The 23000-nt window shown below is 56.8% G+C and overlaps 2 protein-coding genes across 4 annotated transcripts; one reads left to right on the top strand and one right to left on the bottom strand.

Annotated features, from left to right (window-relative positions):
* Positions 1-1109: 1109 nt before the first annotated feature.
* Klhl21 (kelch like family member 21) lies at positions 1110-17620 on the top strand. 3 transcript variants are annotated; one of them, XM_026386091.2, is made up of 5 exons: positions 1110-2196; positions 4021-4426; positions 8110-8182; positions 15941-16005; positions 17444-17620. In XM_026386091.2, the coding sequence occupies exons 1-4, from the start codon at positions 1176-1178 to the stop codon at positions 16001-16003; spliced, it is 1563 nt and encodes a 520-aa protein (XP_026241876.2). In that variant the 5' UTR covers positions 1110-1175; the 3' UTR covers positions 16004-16005; positions 17444-17620. The 3 variants fall into 3 exon arrangements, with proteins under 3 accessions (XP_026241876.2, XP_026241875.2, XP_026241874.2); XM_026386090.2 differs by lacking the exon at positions 17444-17620 and having other exon boundaries at positions 15941-16077; XM_026386089.2 differs by lacking the exons at positions 15941-16005; positions 17444-17620 and adding an exon at positions 9227-12022.
* Zbtb48 (zinc finger and BTB domain containing 48) lies at positions 12868-22663 on the bottom strand. The gene is made up of 11 exons (XM_026386088.2): positions 22581-22663; positions 21392-22084; positions 20702-20943; positions 17637-17748; positions 16889-16981; positions 16401-16487; positions 16082-16236; positions 15431-15567; positions 15196-15360; positions 14716-14804; positions 12868-14637 (listed from the first exon to the last, which is right to left on the bottom strand). The coding sequence occupies exons 2-11, from the start codon at positions 22079-22081 to the stop codon at positions 14341-14343; spliced, it is 2067 nt and encodes a 688-aa protein (XP_026241873.2). The 5' UTR covers positions 22082-22084; positions 22581-22663; the 3' UTR covers positions 12868-14340.
* Positions 22664-23000: the final 337 nt, after the last annotated feature.

Below are 23000 nucleotides of genomic sequence, written 5' to 3'. Positions count from 1 at the left end.
GCAGGAATGAGTTCTTTAAGGCCCACCTAGCGGGGCTGGGGGCTGGTAAACTACAAAAATCCAAAATTTCCTCTGCAAAACGCAGAACTGGAGGTTGAATAGGGTCCAAGCATGCATACCTTAAACTAAATAAAAGGTTTCCAAGGGAGGGGTCATCCCCCCCCTTTAGGTTACCGTTCAAAGCGGTACTGTATTTGTGGAAGTGACTAAAACAAGGGAGATCCTCTTCTCCGTCATTGCCCACCACCGCTCAGGTGACCGGAGGCGGTGTTTAAGGCACTTCCCTCATCTGACCTTGAGCTGTCTCTGGACCCCTAGGGCGTCTTCGCTGAGGAGGCCCTCCCTTGGGAGGGCGACTCTGGAGCCTAGAGTCTCCTGGGAAAATAAAGCTACTCCTCCCCGCTGCCTACAGTTCAGGGCTGCGTTGCTGAGTTTGAAACTCAGGCAGGAACTCGGTGGAGCACATTCCTGAAATCTGGCCCCGGGTCATTTACAAATGCGCCAAGAAAAAAAAGTCACCTAAAACCCTTAGGCTTGCTGGTGCTTTGGTCCTGAGTTGTATACATCCTATCGTTTTAAATCTGCCCTTTGATGGAGTTAACTAGCGATCCTAGGAACTACTGGAACTCACGAAAACAAAACAACAAAAGGCTGGGGAACGAAGCCTCCCGGGGACCCGCGGGAAGCGCAGTTAGGAATGGGCGTCAGAGGGGTGGCCGCAAATCCGGGCGCCGAGCTCGCCTCCGGGATTTTGCTCGGCAGCCAGGGTGGATGGTGGGCAGGACCCTGAGGTCAGCAACCCCCGCGCGCGCGCAAGGCCGCCGCAGGAGGCCAGCACTTGCCGCCCGCCGATCCCGGCACGGCGCCGGCGGGAGGCTGCAGGAAGCCCCGGAAGGGCGGAGAGAGGGAGCGGGCGCGGGCGGCGGTGACTCAGCCTGGAGGGCCGGGGGCGGGCGCGGCGCGGGGGTGGCCATCCGGCGCCGCAAGCGGGCTGCAGACGGGAGGCGTACCGAACCCGGAGGGGTTAACTGGGCGTTGCAATCGGCGTCCCGCCCCCCAAGCCCCGCCTACTAAGGCCACCGCGCCCGGCTGTACTTATAGCCGCGGTGCCCAGCGCGTCGCGTCCCTCCGCAGGCCCCGGCCGCGGCATCCCAGAGTCCCGAGGTGAAGGTGCCATGGAGCGGCCGGCGCCCCTGGCCGTGCTGCCTTTCTCGGACCCCGCACACGCCCTGAGCCTGCTGCGCGGCCTGAGCCAGCTCCGCGCAGAGCGCAAGTTCCTGGACGTGACCCTAGAGGCGGCGGGCGGGCGCGACTTCCCAGCGCACCGCGCCGTGCTGGCGGCCGCCAGCCCCTACTTCCGCGCCATGTTCGCTGGGCAGCTGCGCGAGAGCCGCGCAGAGCGGGTGCGCCTGCACGGCGTGCCACCCGACATGCTGCAGCTGCTGCTGGACTTCAGCTACACGGGCCGCGTGGCGGTGAGCGGCGACAACGCCGAGCCGCTGCTGCGCGCCGCGGACCTGCTGCAGTTCCCGGCCGTGAAGGAGGCGTGCGGCACCTTCCTGCAGCAGCAGCTCGACCTGGCCAACTGCCTGGACATGCAGGACTTCGCGGAGGCCTTCAGCTGCGCGGGGCTGGCGAGCGCGGCACAGCGCTTCATCCTGCGCCACGTGGGCGAGCTGGGTGCTGAGCAGCTGGAGCGGTTGCCTCTGGCGCGCCTGCTGCGCTACCTGCGCGACGACGGGCTTTGCGTGCCCAAGGAGGAGGCGGCCTACCAGCTGGCTCTGCGCTGGGTGCGCGCGGACCCACCGCGCCGCGCCGCGCACTGGCCACAGCTGCTGGAGGCAGTTCGCCTGCCCTTCGTGCGCCGCTTCTACCTGCTGGCCCACGTCGAGGCTGAGCCGCTGGTGGCGCGCTGCCCGCCCTGCCTGCGCCTACTACGCGAGGCTCGCGACTTCCAGGCGGCGCGCTATGACCGCCACGACCGCGGGCCCTGTCCCCGCATGCGCCCGCGCCCCTCTACCGGCCTTGCTGAGATCCTCGTGCTTGTGGGCGGCTGTGACCAGGATTGCGACGAACTGGTCACCGTTGACTGCTATAACCCACAGACGGGCCAGTGGCGCTACTTGGCCGAGTTCCCCGACCACCTGGGAGGGGGCTATAGCATCGTGGCTCTGGGCAATGACATCTATGTGACGGGTGAGTGCGCTGGGGGCTGCCCAGGGGAAGCCCACCACCTTTCCAGGAGACAGCCGCAGAACCTGGACTGAGGGCCCACCTGAGTCCAAGCCAGAGCCTGGACAACTGCGTTTCTCCAATTACTTTCAACCTAAAAGTGCGCCTTACGTGAGCAGAGACAAGTAGCTGCTTGTGGGCCCAGTTCCTGGTGCGGTAGGGCCTGCCTGGCCCGGGAGGTGCTTCCCTCCTGTTTGAAGAGACGGCCATTCACCCACACAATGAATGCTTTCTTTTTCTCTGCAAGGAATGTGGGGACACGCAGGAGGCTAACTCCTGGTGAGGAGCCATTCTCCCCAGCCAGGACATTTCTGCCCTGCTGGGCCACCAGGGCCCCCTGACTCCTTGGCTTTATCCCCAGTGACAAGGTTTCTTGGGACTTGCACCTAGCCACGGGGCTGTGGGTCACATGGTGTTTAGGCTGAGCTGGCCTGCCACTGTAAACACCATCACGTGTTAGGTTTTCTTTCAGTTACTTGGCTCAAACCCCAAAACACTGCCGAGTCATGGTGGGCGGGCCCCAGCCTGACCCAGTCCTGGGCTTTTACCACGTTTTTTATTAAGGATGAATCCCTTTTCAAACAGGAGGGAGTCTACCCCTTTCTGTGGGGCAAGCAGGGGCGGCCTGTGACTGCTATATAAGGAAAGAAATGACTAGGGCAGGCCTCTGGCGCTGTTATCAGGCAGGGAGGCTCGGGCTGGTTTATCAAGGTGGCTGTGCCCCAGCCTGGCACGTTCAGGAGAGAATTTACTCTGAGCCATGCCCCAGCCCAGGGATGTCCTGGGGTCTGACCACGCTTTCTGGCCCGCTGTCTGGCAGCCAGCTGACCCTCTGTTGATATTTGTCAGAATATATCCTTCTTTCCAATTTGAGGTTGGCCCTTTTTTGTTTGGGGACCATGTCCCCAACTGCCACCCATCTCCATCCCCTCTGAAGTCTGACATGTGGCTTTGAGCAGAGAACTCCCTCCAAGAACTGGCCAGACTCGCCCCAGCTTCTGCATGCCCTTCCACAAATGTCACAGCTGAGCAGCTAATCCTTTGGCTTTCGGGCAGGTGGCTGGGTCATTCCATTCAGCTGGCCTGGCAGTTGGGAATTTCCTGGGGGCCAGGAAGCTGGTTTCAGCTGCCTTTGCCACGCACCTGGGAGGAAGGTACAGGCCCAGATGGAGCTTTACAAGAATGTCTTCTCCCTTCCAAAGCTCAGGGCTGTGAGACAGAAGGTGTCTCTAATCCTGCCCTGCCTGTGGCACTGGCCTCCGAGGCCAGGGGAGGCAGTCCCCAGAATTCCTTAGAAGAGCATACATCATACTTGTACAGATTGATGAAACCCATCCCTGTAACCTGCCCCAACACCAGAACCCTGAAGCGCCCTGATAGCATGATTTGGTTAGGTCTCTGGCTCACAGCCTGGATTTCCTCTCACCTTGTTCTGGCAGAGCCCTGGTTAGAGAGTGCCCAGGAAGGGTAGAATTTGGTGAGCAAGCTCTATGCTCTGTGGCCACCCAGGAGAAGTACCAGATAACCTGTTGGTGTTGGGTGATTCTGTCGGGGATCCTGACAGAGGCTGCCTGCATATTCAGCAGAGTGCCCCAGGGCTTAGGTGTGCACTGTGGCAGTGGTCCCCACCAAAGCCCAGAGCTTCTGACCTTTGGCCACTTGCATTTCTCGAGTGAAGGCCAGTGAGGTTGATTCCTCTCCAGGGAGAGGCCCTGGTAGTTCAGGAAGGCACAGGTAGGTGACTCGCCCCGAGTGAGCTGACCATCTGCCCATTGTGCGTCCTGGCAGGCGGTTCGGATGGCTCACGGCTCTACGACTGTGTGTGGAGGTACAACTCCAGTGTGAATGAGTGGACGGAGGTAGCACCCATGCTGAAGGCCCGGGAGTACCACAGCTCCTCTGTTCTGGATGGGCTGCTGTACGTGGTAGCTGCAGATAGCACGGAGCGCTATGACCACACCACTGACTCCTGGGAGGCCCTGCAGCCCATGACCTACCCCATGGACAACTGCTCCACTACGGCCTGCCGTGGCCGTCTGTACGCCATCGGCTCCCTGGCGGGCAAGGAGACTATGGTGATGCAGTGCTACCATCCAGACACCGACCTGTGGTCACTGGTGGACTGCGGTCAGCTCCCACCCTGGTCCTTTGCGCCTAAGACTGTGACTCTGAATGGACTCATGTACTTCGTCAGGTGAGTCCCCACATGCCCGATGCCCTATGTGTCTGGCATGTGTGCATGTGCATGTGTGTGCACATGCACTACACGCTACTAGGGACTGAGCGTGCTAGGCAAGCACTCTCCCTCTGAGCTGCACCCCCAGATCTTTCTTAACAATTTTTTTTTTTTTTTTTAGAGAGGGAGAGAGAGAGAGAGAGAGAATTTTTAATATTTATTTTTAGTTATCGGCAGACACAACATCTTTGTTTGTATGTGGTGCTGAGGATCGAACCCGGGCCACATGCATGCCAGGCGAGCGCGCTACCGCTTGAGCCACATCCCCAGCCCCCTCTTAACAATTTTTTGAGACAGGGTCTCACTGAGTTAGTTAGGGTCTTATTAAGTTACTGAGACTGGCCTTGAACTTGCGATCCTCCTGCCTCAGTTTCCCAAGTTGCTGGGATTACAGGTGTATGCCACCATGCCTGGCCTGGTTTTCTTTTTGGTACTGGGGATTGAACTTAGGGGCCCTCGACCACTGAGACACATCCCCAGCCCAGTTTTGTATTTTATTTAGAGACAGGGTCTCGCGGAGTTACTTAGTGCCTCGTTTTTTGCTGAGGCTAGCTTTGAACCCGCAATCCTCCTGCCTCAGCCTCCCGAGCTGCTAGGAATCAGGCGGGCACCACCGCACCCAGCTCTGGTTTTCTTAATGGGTGGTGAGTTGGGGTCTTTTAGAAAAAGAGCTGCAGCCCTGGCAGCTCAGAGCAGAGACAGGCAGCCACTGGGTCACTGGGCATCTGCTAGTCTAGCACATGTGAGCGAGATCACCAGCTCTGTCCACTGGTTACGCCAGATGGCCCTCCTGGCCACTGAGTGGCCTCCCTGCATGCGCACAGTACTGTGTGTGTGCACGCACACATGGGGTCCGTTCCTGCATTTGCTGCTCCCTTTCCTGGCCTAGAGCCTACCTGAAACTGGGACCAGGAAGGAAGGAGGGAGCATGAGTGACAGTCCCCTTTGCCCCCTTTCCCCCTGGGACTTTGAACAGGGGGTAAATGCCCAAGGCCTGAACAGCACTGGCCTCTGTCTGCTTCACCCTGCAAACAGGAGACTCTCGCTCAAGGTGAGCAACAGAGGGGAAAGGTGTCCATTGCTGGTCATCCAGTGGCTCAGGGGCCTGCGTCGACATATGCCAAAGGCCTACTCTTAGAAAACCCTGGAATCTCAGCCAGGTCTGGTCCTGTTATAAAACTGCCTGACCCTCCTCCCTCCCCGGCATCTTGGAAGTGTCTTCAAAGAGGGGGTAGGGATGGCTATAAATACAACTCTCAGAATGCCAGAAACTTCCCTTCAGCCCCTCGGCAGTGGTTCTAGGCCAAGTGCCTTTGAGAATGTCCTCTCTGTCCTGTGGTCCTAGAACTGGAAGTACCCAAGTGCTACTCTCTCCTGAGACCCACCCGTTTTCCCCTTCCCCTTGCTGGGCCACTCCTGTGGCAACAGGGAGGGCGTGGCCTCTGCCAGCTCTTACTCAGGCTGGGGGCATGTGGGAGGAGGCAGTCCTCAGCCCCAACCCCAGGGTGCGGAACAGGGGGGTGGCCTGCCAGGAGGCTTGGGAGCTGGCCTGGGCCTGAGTAGAGGCTGTGGAAGAAGAAAGAAGGACCTGGGTGTGGGGCAAGACCTGGGGCCCAGGGACTGCGCCCTGTTCCTCCCACCCACCAACGCCCTGCTCATACACTTGGGCTCTTCGTGGACCATATAACCCCTTGCCCAAAATGCCACTTATCTCTGGGTAGTGCCTATGGGCCACTTGCCATCCCCACGGAGAGAGACAGCCCATGTTGTGTAGAGGCTGCGGCTCCTCCCTCCTCCTCTGTGACCAGGGGAGGGGTTTCTGCCCTGTGGCTCCTGTCCTGCAGCGGTCCTGTAAAAGGTGGCTTCTTGGTTAGGGAAGAAGAGCCGGGGAGCCCCGTCTAGTCCAGCCCCTTCTGTCTGCAGGTCCCGTGTCTCTGCTGGAAAAGGGGGTGAGAGGTGGGGACAGCTGAGCAGATCCCCATATTTAATGACCATCGTCCTAGGGCCCACAAACTTGAGTGGGTTCCCATTTTGAAATGGTTGGGTAGCAGGGAGGACTCAACACAAGTGTCCTGCTTTCCAGACGGGAAAACCCGTATGAAGTTCAAGTCTCTGTTCTGTAGAGTGTAACTGGAGCACAGCCAGCCCTTGTGTTTCAGAACCTCTGTGACTGGTTTTGCATGACAGTGACAGCTTGATACAGAGATCCTCTAAAATATTTGCTGTCTGGCCTTTTTGCTGACCCCCAGCCTTTGTTTTTTTTTTGTTGTTGTTGTTGTTGTTTGTTTGTTTAGTATTTTTTTAGTTGTAGATGGGCACAATATCTTTATTTTTACATGGTGCTGAGGATGGAACCCGGGGCCTCGTGCATGCGAGGCCAGCGCTCTCCCGCTGAGCCCAGCCCAGCCCCTGACCTCTGTTATTAATCATTACTGCTGCTGGTGTTCTTCTCGCCACCTTTGCTGTCCAAGGCCGTGCTTTCACACCTTCTATTATAGGAGTGTCAAACAGGAGGAAGGGTGTTGATGCCCTCATCCCCGTGACTGTATTGGTCCAGCTGGGCACCAAGGATTTAGTCAGCAGTGAATAAGACAGGGTCAGGCTCACAGTGATGTTGAGGGCAGAGGCAAGTCCAGGACTAGTCAGCCAGCCAAGGCCTTCCCCAAAGCGGGGCTCAGATCAGAATTGGGAGGGTGAGGAGACCGAGGCAGGGTGGGGTGGTTGGGAAGCCCAGGGTGGGAAGGAACTTCAAGATCTGAAAGAGGGGCTGGGATGGTGGCTCAGTGGTGGAGCGCCTGCCTGGCATGTGTGAGGCACTGGGTTCAGTTCTCAGCACCACATACAAATAAATAAAGGTCCATCAACAACTAGTAAAATATTTTTAAAAAAGAAAGATCTGAAGGAACCTACCAGGACTGTCACAAGGGAGCAGCAGCTGCTTTCTGCTGGCTGGTAGGACTCACCAACGGGCTGCAGGTATCCCAGGGTGTGATCTCTGGGTTTAGGGAGCAAGACTGGGTTCTAGCCTTGGAGCCTGAAATCACTCGCTGAGACAGTGGGGATGGGGTCTCCCACTGAGAGAGCTGCCATATGGCATCAAAAACTCCCAAGTTGTCCAGGCACAATGGTGCAAGCCTGTAATGCCAGCAGCACGTGAGGCTGAGGAAGGAGGATCATGAGTTCAAAGCTAGACTCAGCAAAAGCAAGGCCCTAAGCTACTCAGTGAGATCCTGTCTCTAAATAAAATACAAAATTGGGCTGGGGGTATGGCTCAGTGGTTGAGTGCCCCTGAGTTTAATCCTCAGTACACCGCCCCCCCAAAAAAAAAAAAAAAAACAAAAAACAACAATGACTCCAAGTCACAGCTGGGTAGGTGGCACATGCCTGTAACTTCAGCAAAAGAGAAGGCTGAGGTAGGAGGATGGCAAGTTGGAGGCAACTTAGTGAGACCATCTCAAGATGGTCATAAAAAGGGTTGGGGATGTGGCTCAGTGGTAGAGCACCCTCAGTTCCATCTCCAGTACTAGGAGTGGGATGGGGAGCGAAATTCAGTAGAGGAGCCTTGTGGACTCTGTCCCTTGCTACCCTAGGAGCCTCCTCCTTGCTCTGACCAGCTGTCCGCCCCCTCCTTCCCTCCCCAGGGATGACTCTGCCGAGGTGGACGTGTACAACCCAGTAAAGAACGAGTGGGACAAGATCCCGTCGATGAATCAGGTAACTCTGAAGCGGTGCCAGCATTGTGAGCACAGGCTGTCCTGGGTCTGCAACCCGCGTGTCATTGGGATGAGTCTCGCCGTGTGGGTGGGGCTCTGCCCTCTCTGGGAACCAACCCAGTTCAGAGAAGCTGTTTTGCACTTGAGGCTCACCGAGACCGCTGTTAGATAAGATCCCAGGGCCACCCTTTACTGAGTTCGTCCTTTAGACTTGCTGAGTACCTGCTCTGAGCCAGAGAGCAGAAGGAAGTGAGGGAGGGAAACAGGGTCACCTTAGAGGGACCGCAGGTGCACAAGCCCCAGGGCAGGGAGTGCTTGCTGTGTTTATGGGGCTCCAGCAGCCCTGCTAGAGCAGGGTGAGGTCAGACAGGAGGCTTCTGGAGGCCGAGCCTCCCTCAGCTGGTTCTTGAGGAGCCGACCTTAGGATACATTAATTGGACAACTGCTGTGCGCTCTGAATGGGACACCCAGACGGCTGCCACTCCTGGTCAAGGCGTCCTTCTTTCTCTGCTCGTTCGGAAGAGAAGCACTGAGACTCTGGTGCCGGGAAGGCTCGGTGGCATTGTCCAGGCTTTGGGTCAAGTCCCAGCTCTGCCACTGTGAGCCACATGAGCCAGTCTCCCTGTCTTAGAGATGGGAAGAAGAGTAGGGCCGGCCCTAGAGGTTCTGTTGCCCAGATGAAGAGAGCGGAGGACGAGCTCCTGCCACCTGTACACAGGAGGCGGTGCTGTGGCAGCTGCCCCGGCCACTGTGGAGAGGACCACCTGCCAGGCCAGGTCACTGCATGTGACCCTGGGAGCCCTATTTCCTAGTTGAGGTGTGGAAGGGCATGGGTCTGTCCCAACCGCGTTTCCTGGGAAGTTGGCCGAGGACAGCTCCTGGAACTGCGTCTAGGAAGTGCCCAGGCGACCCCTGGTGAGGGGCTGGTGGGGCACTGCTGATCTCCCCAGGTCCCCATACCTTCCTGGCAGAGGGGAGCATGAAGTAGCGGTTCTTCCCTGCACGGGCTGCCAGCTTCCACTCACCCATCCCCCTTGGCCCACAGGTGCATGTAGGGGGCAGCCTGGCTGTCCTGGGAGGGAAGCTGTACGTGTCCGGGGGATATGACAACACATTTGAGCTCTCGGACGTGGTGGAAGCCTATGACCCAGAGGCTCGGGCGTGGAGTGTGGTGGGCCGGCTCCCGGAGCCCACCTTCTGGCATGGCAGCGTCAGCATCTTCCGCCAATTCATGCCCCAGACGCCTTTGGGTGGGCGCGGCTTTGACCTGGACAGTGGCAGCAATGACGTGGATGCGGGCCGATTTCGGCCACTGCGGAACCCTGAAGAACTACACTAGCCCTGGCCTGGCCCGGGAGGGCCTTGGTGCAGGGAACCCAGCACCTCGCAGGGGTAGCAGCCCCTCCTTTGTGCCCAGGTCAGGGTGGTCTCACCAGGCAGAGCACGGGCTCTTGAGCACTGACTGAAGCCAGGATCCATTGCCTGGAGGATTTCTGTGCACTTGGAACCCAGGTCACGGCTGCTGGGGCCAAGGCCCGTTGTGAATGCCCCTCCCATGGTCCAGGAAGAACCCTGCTGGCACACCTGTGGCTCCCAGAGGTCATCCCTACCCCGTGGCTTCCAACTCACTTGTGCGGCCCACACACTCCCTGCACCGCTTCTCCCACCCTGGGAGCACAGGGCCAGGGGGCTTCCTGCGAGGGTCTGGGAATGGCCCCTGCCTTCCTGCAGGCCCTATCTGGGCCTGTAGCATCAGAAACCAGGAGACGATGGTTGTAGTAGGGTCCCACACTCTGACCGGTGCTGGGTGTCCCAGTGGGCCAGCTCCCCAGATGGAGGGGGTCTGCTCCTCACCCCTACTGGGATCTCACACCAGAGTGGAGGTGGCTGCCTCCAGGTGAGCACAGGGTCTGGGGACTGAGTCAGAGTAGGAGCCCAGAGGGGTCCAGAGCAGCACACTGAGCTGTTCCCAAGGATACAGTGGGACAGACGCGGGGTCTCCCTGCTCCACTGGCCTGTGTGTCCTCCTCCAGGGCTTTGTCCTGGCTGGCGGAGGGGAGACTGGAGAAGTGGACTGAAGCCCCCAATGCAAGGTTGTAGCTCCTTGCTGGGAGGCCCTGGGCATCTGTTGCTGACACTGGCTGAATGGACAGCTGCAAACCCCTAGCTCGCCCTGAGTCAGGTCCTTTTGCTTCTAAGGAAGCCCTGGGTACTGTGGCCTCAGCAGTTGGTTCCAAGTTTGAAATGCAGATTGACCGTTAAAAGCAGTGGGAGGCCGGTATTCGAGAGACAAGGTCAGGGTTTGTTTTGGGGTGGGGGTTGCAGTGTTGAGATCAGGGCTTTGCATGCTAGGCAAGTATTCTGCCACTGAGCCATGGACCCAGTCCCTGGTCAATTTTGTTTGGATTTTTTGGCCAGAGCTTCTGCAGGAATGGGGGCCGCCTGGACCCCTGAGGAGCTCCTGAGAACACCAGAGCTTGGGAAGGCCCCGTTTTTCTGTTGGAAGTGATATGTTTCCATGGACTGGGGGATTGAGCCCCTTCAGGTAGCCCCCGTGGCCTGTGCTTGGGTCTGTCACTCCCCTCCCTTGGTAGGAAGGGGATCAAGACTCTCCCTCAGGAGGTGGAAGGAAGCAAGGCTCCAGGGCTGCCTTTCCCTGGTGGCCTGGCTGTGCAGCAGGTTCCTGCCAGGAACAGCCTTGGCACCGTCTCTTAGCGAGTGGTACCGAAGACCATTTGCTGGCCAGGTGGCAGGGCTTCTGGGAAGTCCCTGTCTGGCCTGGCCTGCCTGTTCCCTTGCACGGTGTCACGTGCTGCAGGTGCCCTCATGTTGGGTTAGAAAGCTATGTCCCGGAATCCCCTGGCTGGAGTGGCCGCAGCTCAGAGCTCTTCCTGACCATGGGAAGCCACCACCAGTCATTACTGAGCACTTGCCAGGCAGGCAGCACACCCCTGAAGCTCTGTGCTGGCTTCGTGCCTTGGCCTCCTCTTCACCAGCCAAGTAACCCCCTCACTGAGCTCCCCCCTCCTCCGCTCTAGACCTGTCTCCCCCTGGCCCTCGCCTGGCTTCCCTGGGGCTGCTGAGGGGCCCAAGGGTTGTCCTTCCCATGTGAGGTGGCTTGTCTGTCAGCAGAGAAGGCCCTGAGTACGTACTCAGTGCCAGAGTGTGCCCAGTCCACTCTGCCTGGAGACACGGCCACTCCTGACGCAAGTCATCTTCTGGGATGGAGCCTTCAAGGAAGAGCTCTCGACTCCTGCTCACTGCTGCTTCATGGTGGCTGGCTTACCCCGTGGTCTGGGGCGCCTGTGCAGGAGACAGGGGGCTTGGTCTGTGTCCCTCTCCTGCCTGGTCCAGAGATACCCAGGTGTCCACCATGAGGAGTGTGGGTTGAGAAAGACCAATAGTGGTGATGAGGAGCAGGCCCCTCCCACCCGTGGACCCAGCTGGGGTCCAGCACCAGACCCTCTGTTCCTGCTTTCCCTTTGTCACGGTTCTGGGCTGGGTGGTCCCCACCAGAGGTCTCTACAGACTTTGGGACAGAGGCTGGGACACCTGGCTATGGGGCTGTCCCCATGTGTTACATGTATAGAACCTTTCTGTCTGTAAGACATTAAGTTATGAAAAGTAAAGTGACTAGTATTTAATGCTGATCTAGAACATATTCTATATTTATATGACTCAGAGACTCACAGTAAGGAACACCCTCCTTCCAGTCCTGCCCCAGGGGTGGGAACAATTTGCTATTTATTTTTGTCTGTTCTCTAGGCTTATGAATGTTGAGAAACCTGTCTAAGGTTTTAGGATGCCTTCGATACTTTTTGAAATAAAACTGTTTCCTATGTTTGGTGCGTCCTTGCCTTTATCCTGCTCTGGGGAACCTCTGGACTGAAGCCAGCAGTGCAGAGAGCAGGAGCAGAGGGAGAGTCCCAGTGCCAGGGGTCTGAGGGGTGGCTGCCCTTTACAGAGCCTTCCCGGCCCTTCCCACTTCAGTTCACAGGAGATCAAGCCAAAGAAAGGCAGGGGGCAGGGGTGGCTCATCTCTGATCTCCAGGACTGGCCACCTCCTGTTCCACAGCTCTTCCGCCCTCCTGGGTAGCGCAGAATGGCGGTTCCTCTCTGCAGGATAACTTGGCCTGGGAAGACAGAAGCCTTAAAATAGAGGCCCTCACACACATCAGGCCAGCACTCCACCACTGAGCTCTATCCCCAGCCCTTTTTATTTATTGATTTGTTTGTTTGTTTGCTTATTTATTATTTTCCAGCCCTTTTGGAAACAGAATCTCACTAAATCACCCAAGCTGGCCTCAAACTTGAAATCCTCCTGCCTCAGTTCCCCGAGTTGCTAGGATTACAGGTGTGCACCAACACACCCCTTTCCGGAACAGATGTGAAGCGGTTTATAACCTACACAGGAAAGAGGCAGACCTGGAGTGTAGTTACTACACTTGAATACTATCTTTATTACTTCTGAGGTCCCAACGGTCGAGGAATAAAAGGGAAGTGGGCCAAGTACAGTGGCACATGCTGTGATCCCAGCTACTCGGGAGGCTGAGGCAGGAGAATCACAGGTTGAAGATCAACCTCAGCAATATATCAAGGCCATAAGAGGGCTGGGATGTAGGTCAGTGGTAAAGTGCCCCTGGATTCAATCCCAAGTACAAAAATAGAAATAAAGGTAGCCGGGTCTTGAATCTAAAACTTTTTTGTAAATGTTTTTTAGCTGTTGATGTACCTTTTATTGTATTCATTTATATGTGATTCTGAAAATCAAACCCAGTGCCTAACACATGTGAAGCAAGTGCTCTACCACTGAGCCACAACCTCAACCCCATATTTTTTTGAAGCCTATTTTATGTTTACGTGGCACTGAGGATCAACCCCAGTGCCTCACACGTGCCAGGAAAGCACTCTACTGCCGAGTTCTAACCCAGCACCTCATTTCCCTAGTCTCTGGCTCTCAGAGGATTGTGTTCCAGGAATCTTCCTGTGATGGGATTTCAGCAATGCCCACCTCTGGTCACTGGGGTCATGAGCATTTGAACCAGGGACCTCTGATTCGGACTATTCTGTAGGTGGGGCAGTTTATAAAGGTGTCCACAGATTGTTTGACACCCATCCTGTAAGTGGCCAGGGAGTACATGTCCCCTCCTCTTCAGTCTTGGAGCAGACTGGTGACTGCCTTAACCAACAGAATGAACACAGGTGAAGCCATGTGACTTCCAGTGCTAGAGCATGAAGGACCCTGTGGCCTTGGCCTTTGGGATGTATGTTTTTGGCACCCAGCCACCAGGCTGTGTGATAGCCCAAGTGGCCAGTGGAGAGGACCCAGCCCATCTGCACCTCTGTGAGACATCTCGAAAGCAGATCCCCTAGCCCCCAGGTACATTCTGCAGTGGTTTACTATCCAGTGAGCTCTCATTTGATCCTCTGTGAAGTATGTAGCGTGATGCTAATCCCATTAAAAGATGTAACTTGCCCAGGGTCACAGGTCTATAAAAAGGAGTTGGGAAGAAACTTAACACCTGCAATCTACTTGAGCACCTGAGGGCTTGTCCTCCATGGCTCTCAGCACCCCATGGCTGCAGAACCTGGCCTCTTTTATAACCCAGGCCTCTTAGACCAAGCTAGGGCCTTCCTAGCCCGCTGTGCTGCCAGCCAGGCTGAGCCTGCCGAGCCAGGAGCCTGGCCTTCCTCGGGTCCCCAGGCAAGCTCGCATACTCCTGGATTGGGCCGGTATCTTGGCTCCAGCCAGTGAGGCCGTCATCATGGGCCACTACTCCATTAGAAGTTTAGGAATGAATTCTACCTGATGTACTCCTAAAACAGGAACACTACCAACTCTGGCCAATGCCACCAGCTCTAAAATCCTGAAAGAACAGAGGGCAGGATAAAAAAATACATAAAGGGCAGAAGACAGATGTGGGAAAAACCGAGTCCCAGGGTTTGGCACCCAAGGCTGCCCCCATGATATCCTGTTCAGCTGAGGAGCTGAGGAAGCTGCTAAGTCCAGAGGACGGGACAGGGCACCAGCAGGGGCACAGGTGAAGAAAGCAGCATTGACTGTCTCCAGGGCATCAGGAAACAGACACTTGGGCAGGCCAAAACAATCCAGTCCAAAGCCACGTGGTTTATTGGCTGGGACCAAGCAGACAGGGTGGGCTACGTGTCACAGTCCTCTGGAACAGCAGCTGTGATGATGAGTGAGGGCTCCAGGACACCGGGGCCAGCAAAGCTCTCCTCTGCACACAGTCTCTGGCCAGGGAGCTGGGAGGCCAGGCTGCCCTGGGCCAGCGACTCCACGATGACCTCAGCCGAGCTCACTTCCAGCTCTGCAGGTGGCTGGAGGGCCACCACCACCATCTTCTCATCCTCAATGACCAGGTTGCGGAGCTTGCGCTGCCGTGGGTTGTAGTTCTCCACCCGATCGTGGATTTCCATGTGCCTGCGCAGGTGGGCCTGCAGGGAGTGAGAGCTCAGGGATGGGGGCAGAGCCTGGGGGAGGGAGAGGTGACCCTGGGCGCCCCTGCCACCTACCTGCCGGGTGAACTTGTAGCCACATTCAGTGCACTCGAACTTCCTCACTCCCTTGTGCCTTCTGACGTGCACACGTAACTGCTCCACGGCTGCAGGAGTGACGGGGCCACAGGTATCAGGAGCCGGGGAAACATGGCAGATATGCCTGAGATTGCAGGCCAGGATCCCAGGGCCCAGGAGGAAACCCAGCAGGAGGCCCTGGGCAAGGGTCCCCCCACTACTTGGGACCAGGCCCCGCCAGGCTCTACAACACCTCCCTGAGGTCACAACTGACCAGGCCCCTGGGGAGCCCCAGCCCCTTGCACTGTCAGCAGCTCCACTCGCCCTGGTAGGCACTCGAAGACAGAAGATGTCTGCTGGCAGGGAGGCTCAGCAGCTGAGGAGCGTCGCTAGGCCTCTGCCGCCCCCCCACTTCTATGGACACCCTCCCACTTGGGTCAGCAAGAAACAGATGGCCCAGCCTTGGGCACCCCCAAGTACCTTTGAAGGTCTTGCCACAGATCTGGCAGAAGTGGGGCCGGCCCTCCTGGTGGCGGCTGGCCACGTGCCTCAGGAGGGGCCCCTTCTCGGTGAAGCGCTGCTCACAGAACTCACAGCTGAAGGGCCTCTCACCTGTGTGGGTGCGGTTGTGCTTGTCCAGGCTGGCTGTGGGGACAAGGCAGGGGCTCAGCACTGGCCTTAGCCCCAAGACAAGGAGGTGATGGACCTGACTCACCTTGGGTGCGGAAGGTCTTGCCACACAGATGGCACTGGAAGGGCTTCTCGCCCGTGTGCGTGCGCAGGTGCATGTTGAGGTTGGCCTTCTGAGTGAAGGCGTGGCTGCAGAGCTCGCAGACATATGGCCGCTCATTCCTGTTTGGGTAGGGAGACAAGGCAAGGCCATCACAGAGGGAAGAGGCCCCCCTCACCCTGCTCCAGCTAGGATATGCTGAGCAGGAGGGCTTGGGTGGTACAGGAAAGGGACACCACCACTGTCCAACAGAAAGGAGTCTATGGAAGGGGCTGGGGGTGTAGCTCAGTTGGTAGAGCGCTTGTCTCGCAAGCCCAAGGCCCTGGATTCAATCCCCAGCACCAAAAAAAAAAAAAAAAGGAAAGAAAAGAAAGGAGTCTATGGAGCAGGGAGTCACAAGAAACTAAAAATTTGCCCCAAGAGATACAGTGCCTCATCTTGGCCTGAAGCCCTCCCCAGCTCCTGCACCTTAGCAAGCTCTTGCTTGTCCCACAGGTCCCCAACCCCAGAAAGACTGCAGGCACTGGACTCAGGGCAGAAGCACACACATCCCTGTGAATGTAAGCAAATGCTACCTTCCTGGCCCAGCTGCAGGCAGCAGTGCCAGACCCCAGGAGAAGATGGGCTGACCCACACCTGTGCTTGGCCTTGATATGCATCTGCAGTCCATTGCGGCTTGAGGCCCGGTGCCCGCACTCCTCGCACACAAATAGCTTCTCCCCACGGTGCTTGAAAGCCTCATGCAGCTGCAGCTCTGTCCGTGACAGGAAGCACTTGGCACAGGTAGGACACTGTGGGGTAAGGGGGACAGGCAGAGGGGCCCAGGACCAGGTGAGAACAGCATGGGGCTGCCTAGGATTCCCACAGGCCCCCCAACTTTGTATGGCCACAGCTGCCATGCTTCTGCTCATCCCACCTCAGAGACTGCTGGGCCCAGCCCTGTCTTGACACTTACTGCATGGGGCTTGGGGGCTCCGTGCAGCTTGATCATGTGGCTCTGCAAGTCCTTCTTCTGCATGAACTGCTGGGAGCAGGAAGAACACTGGAAAACAGGCCCACAGTCAACTCCAGGGCAGCCTGCACCAAGGGAACCCTGGCCATTGGGTAGGATGATATGGACAGGGCCCAGTCCAAGATCAAGGAGGGTCCCTGATCTGGTGTGAAAGATGGCTTGAGGGGAAGGAAGCTGTCATGAGCTGCCCATGCCATGCCCCCTATGGAAAGAGACAGGCCCAAAAAGACCCTGGAGGTGAGACTGTGGCCAGGGGCACCACCCACAGATGGAGGTCAGTGGATGGGGAGAGAAGGTAAGCTTCTGAACCCATGTCAAGGGGTAGGCCTCTGGGAGGATAAGGGCACCAGGCAAAGACTCAGCAGGAAGGATCCTGGGGCCAGCACCCACCCCACCCAGGCCCTCGGATCTGGGAACAGACTGAGCCTGACCTTGTAAGGCATCTCCCCAGTGTGGGACACCATGTGCACCCGCAGCTCCATCCTCCGGCGAAAGGTCTCCTGGCACACGGAGCATGTGAAGACCTGGCAGTGTGAGGGGCAAGCAGGGCCAGCATCAGGGGGAGCCTCTGCCTGTGACAGCAGCCTCTGCTGGGGCTTCCACTTGCTGCTGGGAAGAGTCTGCCTGGGGTGGGGGATGCTAGGGTGGGAGAGGGCAACATGTAACCCACCTGCCCTGACCATCACTGGGCACTGCAAACTACCATGTGCTGAGAAAGGCTTGCCCACCTCAGGCCCAGACAGGCTGGGTGCAGGGACCAGACGACCTCACCCACAGTCCCTGGCCTCAGCTGCAACCAACAGGCCTCTGGGAGGATAAGGGTAGCAGTTAGCCAGACCCCATCCACAGGGGACAACTGTGGGATGGGTGGGCAAGGTGGCCGGAAGGGCCTTCCCAGGAGCCATTCCTTCTCCAAAACTGAGGGTTGAGCTGGGCCAGGGGCCTCAGCAGGTAAACCCAAAATGCCTCCCAAAATGTCCTTTCAGGGGTTGTCCCTCCTTCCCTGGAGGCCTATATTCCACTTGTACCAGAGTGTGGACCTGACGACACCCAAGGACCCTGCGGCTATTTTTAGAGTCATCATCAGAGATGGTCTCCTATTTGGGCCCTTCCCAGATAGCACCAAGACATGGGCCAGGGTGCCCCTGCCCACAAGTACCTGGGTCAGCTCCCAAGTACCTGTTCTGAGCGGTTCATGCAATTCCGGGCTTCATGCTCCAAGAGGTTCTCCTTCCGAAAGTAACACTTCCCACATTTGGGACACTCAAAGGGTTTCTCCCCAGTGTGTTTCCTGCCAGGAGAAGCCACAGGGGTGTGGGGGCTGAGAGGGTTTCCTAGCTCTCCCTCACCGGAGGCCCTCTTTGACCACCACTGATGAGAGCTGCACAGCAGAGATGAAGATGTGTCCTGGGACTGGCCATGGCTCACCACATGACCTGTGAGACCCCAGCTGGTGAACACGCAGAGAACAAGCCCAAAAATCCCCTTCCAGCACAGAGGCTCTAAGAGAAGGCACCCCAGGCCATAAGCCCACAGAGCTCTGTGCTTGAGGTCTCAGCTGGGAACCAGCCTGAGCCCCACCTCTGCCAGCCTCCCTACGTGGTCCCACAGAGGTTGACGGCTAGCAGTCTTCTTTCTGAGGCAGTAGTATCCCTGGGTTCTGACTACCTGGAGGAATACTTGTCTTCTGTGGGCTCCATCTTCAAAACTGTGGCCAAAATCGGACCATGCACCTCGCTGCTACCACACAGTCCAACAGCAGATCTAAGCCCCGCGTGAGCTAACACACATCCTCCCCTCCACACCATCCTCCCAGGCAAGTTTAAATTCAGAAGCCAGAGGAACCCTTTTAAGACAAATGGCCTCGGGGCTGCGGATGTGGCTCAAGCAGTAGCGTGCTTGTCTGGCATGCGTGAGCCCGGGTTCGATCCTCAGCACCACCTATAAACAAAGATGTTGTGTCTGCCAAAAACTAAAAAATAAATATTAAAAAAATTCTCTTTCTCTCTCTTAAAAAAAAAAAAAAAAAAAAAAAAGACAAGTGGCCTGGGGCTGGGATTGTGGCTCAGCGGTAGAGCACTCCCCTAGCAGGGGCAGGATCTGGGTTCGATTCTCAGCACCACATAAAAATAAAGGCATTGGGTTGTGTCCATCTACACCTAAAAAATAAATATTAAAAAAAAAAAAGACAAGTGGCCTTAGTAGCCCTCCATGAGCTGGTCTGCCCCGTACCTTGTTAGCCTGGCTGTGATGTCTCCCACTCAGCTCCGAGAAAGGCCTTCGCCCTTCACCCCTTCCCAGCACCTCAACCTGCCATTCTCACTCCTAGCCAAGAGCTTCTCGCAGGCTCCTGTGCCTGCCCAAATGCTATTCCCATGGATGGCTTCCTTAGCTGCTTTAAATCTTTGCTCTTTAAATCCTTCCCTGGGGGCTGGGGATGTGGCTCAAGCGGTAGCGCGCTCGCCTGGCATGCGTGCGGCCCGGGTTCGATCCTCAGCACCACATACCAACAAAGATGTTGTGTCCGCCGAGAACTAAAAATAAATATTAAAAATTCTCTCTCTTTCTCTCCTCTCTCACTCTCTTTAAAAAAAAAAAAAATCCTTCCCTGTAAGTCACCCAGACCATGGTTATTTAAGACAGCAACTGTCCCCACCCTGACCCCAGCCCCTGGACCCACTGTCACACTACACATTTACTCATTAGGTTTTTACGCTTTCATCTGCACTGTCCTACAAGAAGTTAAGCCCTCAATAATGGCCTCTGTTTAGTCCACTGGTGTATCCTGAGTGCTCATGTCTTGTCAGCTATCTGGCAATTTGTTTTTTTGGGGGGGCAGTGCCAGGGATTGAACCCAGGGCCTTGTGCTAGGCAGGTGCTCCACCGCTGAGCTACATGCCAGCCCTGTCTATCAGTCTGTGGAATGAACTAATGAACACTGACCAAAGAGCCCATGGGCTACCTCACAACCCGCCAGAGGCCCATTCTCTCATCCCCTGCTACACTATCAGCGGTCCTCAGGCCCTGCTGCAGTGGCCTCCTGAAAGCACTGTTCCCCTCCCAGCTCTCAGGGCCAGCCAGCAACATACATCCCGAGATAAAGAGGAATGGAGACTGTTCTGCACTGGAATCTTTCAGTAGCAGACAGCCTAAGTGTCTGGGCAGAACACACAGGCCCAGGGTTCCCCACACACTGTGATTACCCAAAGGCTCCACTAGTGGTAACCACCCTGAGGTCGAGCACAGGGGTAGCAAAAGCTCTCAACCCCAGATCCAGCTCCAGCTCCAGGATCACCGGTGACTTCCCAGAGTATCAGACTGAGAACACTTATGTGACACAACCTGGCTTGCTCAGAAAGCACACTGTGATGTCTTGGGCTGGAGAGTGGCAGGAATGGAAAGCCTGTCACCTACCTGCTGTCCCCAGAGGCTTTGCAGGCGCTCCAGAGCAGCACTGTGCAAGAGGACTCTCTAGGACAGTGGAATGTCTGCGCTGTCTGCTAAGCGGCCAGGAGCCACATGGCTACCAAGCACTTGAGATGGGGGTAGTGTGTCTGAGAAACTGAATTAACTAATTTTAAATTAAAATGGATTCACAGGGGCTGGGGTTGTGGCTCAGTGGTAGAGTGCTTGCCTAGCACATGTGAGGCACTGGGTTAGATCGTCAGCACTGCACAAAATAAGTAAATAAAATAAAGATATGTGCCCATCTACAACTTATTAAAAATAAAACAAAAACAAAAATGGACCAGGGGACTGCTGGTTACCTTATTGGACACTCCAGCTTTAGACAAATGGTCTTTTATGCTCTACACCTTAAAGCTAATGTCCCCAGAAATGGAAATAGCACCAATCCTCAAAATGAGCACCTAGCCCAAAGCCCACACTGCCAGGCTTTAGAAATTGCTAAGGTCAGGCCCTAGTTTCAGCTTAGAGTCCACAGGATTTTCCATTCCCCACAGCAGAAGCCAGGAGGAGGTCAAAGTCCACAGTGGGCCCAACCTGTTGACAAGGTTGTCTACTAATCCATCTCTAACCAGAAGACACACAGTAGAAGGGGGAGGAAAATCTGACCCAAACCAGGTTCCCACACCCTGATAAACAGAGGTATGCCCACACCAGGCACTATGTTAGTCTGAGCTAAAGCCCCCAGCCCCTACAAAGCCCACAAGTGGGAAGTTCAGGACCCCTCCCCCAACATGGGAATGGCAGACAGGAAAAAAAAGTAGAAAAACAGTGTTTACCTGTTGTGCACTTTTAGATAATATTTGCTGAGGAACTTTTTATGACATGTGGGGCATTCAACCGGCACCGCTGTACCTTTTCTGTTCTCAGCGGGCTCGGCTGCTAGGGAACCTGTACCCAGAGCTGGCTCTGCAGCACAGGGCTTTCTGATTATGTTTGACTTCCTCCTGGTCAGCACAGTCTCAGGCTCAGAAACGTAATCGCCATCCCCGTCGTCCTCAACTTGAACCACCACTTCCCACTAGAGTAGAAGAGGCAGCAGGAGGGGGTGGGGTCACCAAATTAATCAGCAGGGGTTGTGGGGACCCAGCTTTAGTTCCATCCCAAACCCCAACCTAGATGAGTCCTTTCATCAGGGATTGGTCCCTTCAGGAGCCCAGGGCAGACATCTGAATCTTGGATGTGGGGAGAAGTGACTGTTTCTATAAGACACTAGAAGCCTGGCCAGATTTCACTACTTGAGGGAAACACCTATAACCCTGATGCTGCCCACTCCACCCCCAAGGAAGTTGGAAATCGTAGACAGCTGTGACTCACAGAATGGTCAGCTGAGGTCACTGGCTTCCTATGTTCAGAGAAAGCCTGTTCCACTAAAACAGAGATTCTACTTTGGGGTCCAGAGCACCCCAGAACTGTCCATCTTTTCCCCAACTTTTGCCTCCCTGGTTCCAGCACCCTGGGCACAGTACCTCATTACACCCGCCCTGCAGCTGGGCACCTTCAGCCTCAAAGGGCCTTGGGGGCACTTTGCAGTCCTCAGACTCTTTGTCATCTGAGGGACAAGGCTTCAGAGCCTGCTTGAGTTTTCCAGCAAGGAAGGAGGGGCTCTCATTCTGAATAGGGGAGCTGAGCTGGGACCTCTGGGGGCTGTGACTGCCTCTAGGCTCCTGATCCCTGGGGACCAGGCCAAGAGTCCTTGTAATTTCCTCTTCCTCCAAGTCTGTTGGCTCCTTGAAGTGGCTGTTCACATCCTGAGGGGCAGGTTTCCCCAACCCACTCTGGCCACCTGATGCCTGTCCCACTGAAGTTTTGGGCTGGAAGCTCTGGCACAGCTCCACAGCCTCTGGTACTCGCAACTCCCTGGCTGCCAGGAGCACTTGATCCCGGTTCCCTGAGGTGAGGGCGAGGTGACCAGTGTAGAAAAAGTCCAACAGGAGGCCAAAGATCCCAGAGAAGCCAGCAGGGAGGACAACACTGCCCCCTGGGCCATCCCCATAGAGGCTCTGGAAGAAGTGGCTGCAACAGGCGAGGACACTCCAGTGTGCCTTGAACACCAAGCCCCCCACGTCTAGGGTGGCATCGCAGTACTGGCCCTTCTCCCGCTGCTTGTTGAGCTCCTGCAGAACCCTCACACTGTGCTGAACGAAGGAGCCGTCCATGGTCTGAAGGAGAAGAAGGCGGAAGTGACACCCTGGCCAGCCCAACCGAGAATAAGAGAAAGCCCCTCGTTTTGACAAGAAAAGGGAGGATGGACGCTACTCACGCACACTAATCAGGAAAAGGGCCGAGGTCAAGGTTAAAGGGTGCACGCGGAGCACAGGAAGGGACTGACAGCCGGGGGCGGGGGGAGCGGGGGTCATACTGGATTGGCCAGAGGATGGTGCGGGCATGGCATGGCGGGGACAGGACAGGGTCGTGGAGAGGTGCGGCTGGGAATAACGAACTTTGAAGGAAGGGGGCGGCAGAGGAGTGCGAACAGATCGGCGGGGCTCAGCCAGAGGACCCCGAGCCGGGGAGGGCGGCGGCCGCGCACAGGTGAGCGGAGCTCACGCCGCACCCGCAGGTCGCGAGCGGCGGGCGAAAGGCGGCCGCGGCCACACTACCATCGGTGGCTAAGGCGGCCCGCAGTCCCCCTCCCGTGCCCCGTGACCTCCTCACCCGGACCGGTCCTCCCTGCGCCCGCAGCACCGGCCCCACTTCCGTCTCTTCCCTTCTACAGCCCACGGACCAACTGCCCAGGCCCGACGTGCCCTGCCCACCAGGCGCAGACGCCGCCGACGCTGCGCCGGATGTGACGTCAGGGCGCGCCGGCCCGGGTGAAAAGACTCCGAGACGTAGGGTTCTCAACTCGGCCCTAGGGGCGGGGCCTCTGCGAGCCGCCAATGGACGTAGGGGGCGTGGCCGAGCCAAGTTATCCAGCGACGGGCCCACCTTCCGGAGTTGCTTGGCAACGCCACGCTTGGCCGGGACTGCTAGGCGCTCAGACTCGGACCAGCGAGGCCCCACCCTCTCCTGACAGCATGCGCCAAGGGGACGTAAACACGCATTTCACCTCTTTATTGGCAGCCCGGAGCCTGG

The sequence above is a fragment of the Urocitellus parryii genome, chromosome 11 (genome assembly GCF_045843805.1).
Source record: "Urocitellus parryii isolate mUroPar1 chromosome 11, mUroPar1.hap1, whole genome shotgun sequence".
NCBI lineage: Eukaryota > Metazoa > Chordata > Mammalia > Rodentia > Sciuridae > Urocitellus > Urocitellus parryii.
This window is presented reverse-complemented; position numbering and strand designations above follow the sequence as displayed.